Source organism: Saprolegnia parasitica (assembly GCF_000151545.1).
Source record: "Saprolegnia parasitica CBS 223.65 unplaced genomic scaffold supercont2.1357, whole genome shotgun sequence".
Lineage (NCBI taxonomy): Eukaryota > Oomycota > Saprolegniomycetes > Saprolegniales > Saprolegniaceae > Saprolegnia > Saprolegnia parasitica.
Window position 1 is genome coordinate 1 of NW_012157751.1, and position 2,100 is coordinate 2,100.

General features: G+C 60.1%; 1 protein-coding gene across 1 annotated transcript; it reads left to right on the plus strand.

Moving 5' to 3' along the window:
- Positions 1-25: 25 nt before the first annotated feature.
- Positions 26-1,898, plus strand: SPRG_18650 (hypothetical protein; the record flags this gene model as incomplete). Its single annotated transcript, XM_012358088.1, has 8 exons — positions 26-124; positions 315-413; positions 618-815; positions 864-965; positions 1,007-1,105; positions 1,367-1,465; positions 1,710-1,808; positions 1,854-1,898. Coding segments are annotated over 8 exons (840 nt in total), but the record flags the coding sequence as incomplete, so codon positions are not given.
- Positions 1,899-2,100: the final 202 nt, after the last annotated feature.

Genomic DNA, 2,100 nt, shown 5'->3' on the forward strand with positions numbered 1-2,100 from the left:
AGCCGCGTCATGTCTCGGCATGTAGACGGGCGACACGCCACTGGTGCAGGCGGCGGCCAACGGCCACGACCATGTCGTCCGCGTCCTCCTCGACCACCAAGCGTCCACTGAGGGCGTGCGCGATGTACAGATTCCTGCTCGGTTACGCGGCTCATGACTTCGGTAGGATCGCCTCTCGGCGCTGCTGCGCGCAACGCAAAAGGGCTCGGCGACGACGGTCGCCCTCCTCGCCAGCCACCACGCCAACCTCGAAGCCCTCTTCCCCGTACGCTCCATGTGCAGTGACTTCAGCATGCCAAGTATCGTGATATTAGGACGGCAAGACGGCGCTGGTGTACGCGGCGCAGCACGGCCAGTCGCAGCTCGTCGAGACGCTGCTCGAGCACCACGCCAACACGGAGGCCACCGACGAGGTCGGTGCTTGAATCCTCATTTTGGCGGGATTGGTTGACATGCGATTTTTTTTCCAGACGGGCAACACGGCACTGCACTACGCGACCGAGAACGGCAACACGCGTATCGTGACGCTCCTCCTCACGGCCAACGCGCGCTCGACCGTCTTCAACTACGTACGCGCCATTCGAGATGCCAGACAGAATATGTTACAGTGGTTCTAGGCGCGCAGCACGCCTCTCCTGGCGGCCTGCATCAACGGCCACGTCGAGGTGCTCCGCGTGCTCCTGCAGTTCGATACGGAGCTCGAGGCGTACAACGACGACGGCTGGTCCGCGCTCATGTACGCGTCTGCGATGGGCCACTACGAGTGCGTCAAGCTCCTCCTTGCGAAAGGCGCGCGCGTCCAGGCAGTCTCTTCGGTCTGACACGCCATGTGTTCCAGTGTTTTTATCATCCAGTGGATCTAGAACGGCTCGACGGCGCTTTTAGTCGCGACGCGCAAGGGGTACCACGATGTGGTGCTACTTTTGCTACAGCACAAGGCACCGGTCGACGCCACGTTCAACACGGTGCGTTGTCTCTGCCTCGAAGTTTCTGAGAAGATGCGCAGGGCGGTTTGACGTCGCTCATGGTGGCTGCGACGCAAGGCTACTTGAGTATTTTGCAGCTCTTGCTGCAGTTCCACGCCAATTTCACGCTGCGCAACCACGTACTGTCTTTTTACCAAGTATCAACGTATCAAGTGAGGCGGCTAGGACGGCAAGACGGCGCTCGATCTCGCGACCGAGAAGAACCACATGAGCTGCCGGTCGCTCCTCGACATGCGCGAGCGCCACCCGTTGCTGTACTTTGCCAAAGTTGGCCAGCTCAAGCCACTCCAGCAGCTTGTGCGCCAGCACGTGGACATCGACGACCGCGACGAGGTACATTCGGTTGAACCCATTCGCCTAAACAAGTACATGGTGTCTAGCTCGGGAAAACCGCGCTCATGTACGCCGCAAGCTCCAACCAAGTGGCCATTGTCGAGTATCTCCTGAGTCTCCAAGTGGCCGTCGACGCCTGCGACAACGTACCGTCCCGAGTCCTTTCTGTACTGAATAAGAGAATTGTAGAACGGCATCGACGCGCTGGCCATGGCCGTGGGCGACTGCCGGCACTTGCTTGAGCGCGAAATGCTCTACCGCGTCGTCAAGTCGGGCGACCTAGCGACGTTCCGAGACATCCTCACGCAGAACCCGGCCATGGACATTGAGCAGCGCAACCCGGTACTACGATGTTTCGTATCAACTTGATACAAATGTGGCATTTCTCAGCACGGAACGACGCTGCTGATGCTCGCGGCGCAATACGGCCATGCCGACATGACCAAGCTGCTCCTCGACCGCAACGCCAACCTCAACGCGGAAGAGACGGTGCCGTGGCGTTGGGTGTACTTGAGTGTGCGAATTCGTACCTAGGACGGGTCCAACGCGCTCTTTTACGCGACCGACAACAACCACAAGGTCTGCCGCGCGCTCCTCGAGAAGGAAATGGCGTTCCGCGAGCGCTACCCGCTTCTGTACCACGCTCGCTGCGGTAGTTTCCCTCTCGAGGCAATTTAAGTCGAACGATGATCTCTGCGCAGGCGACGTGGCCAAGGCGGCGCTCGTGCTCGATACCGACGCCGACCCCGACGAGCGCGACGAGGTACTGCACTCTGGAGAG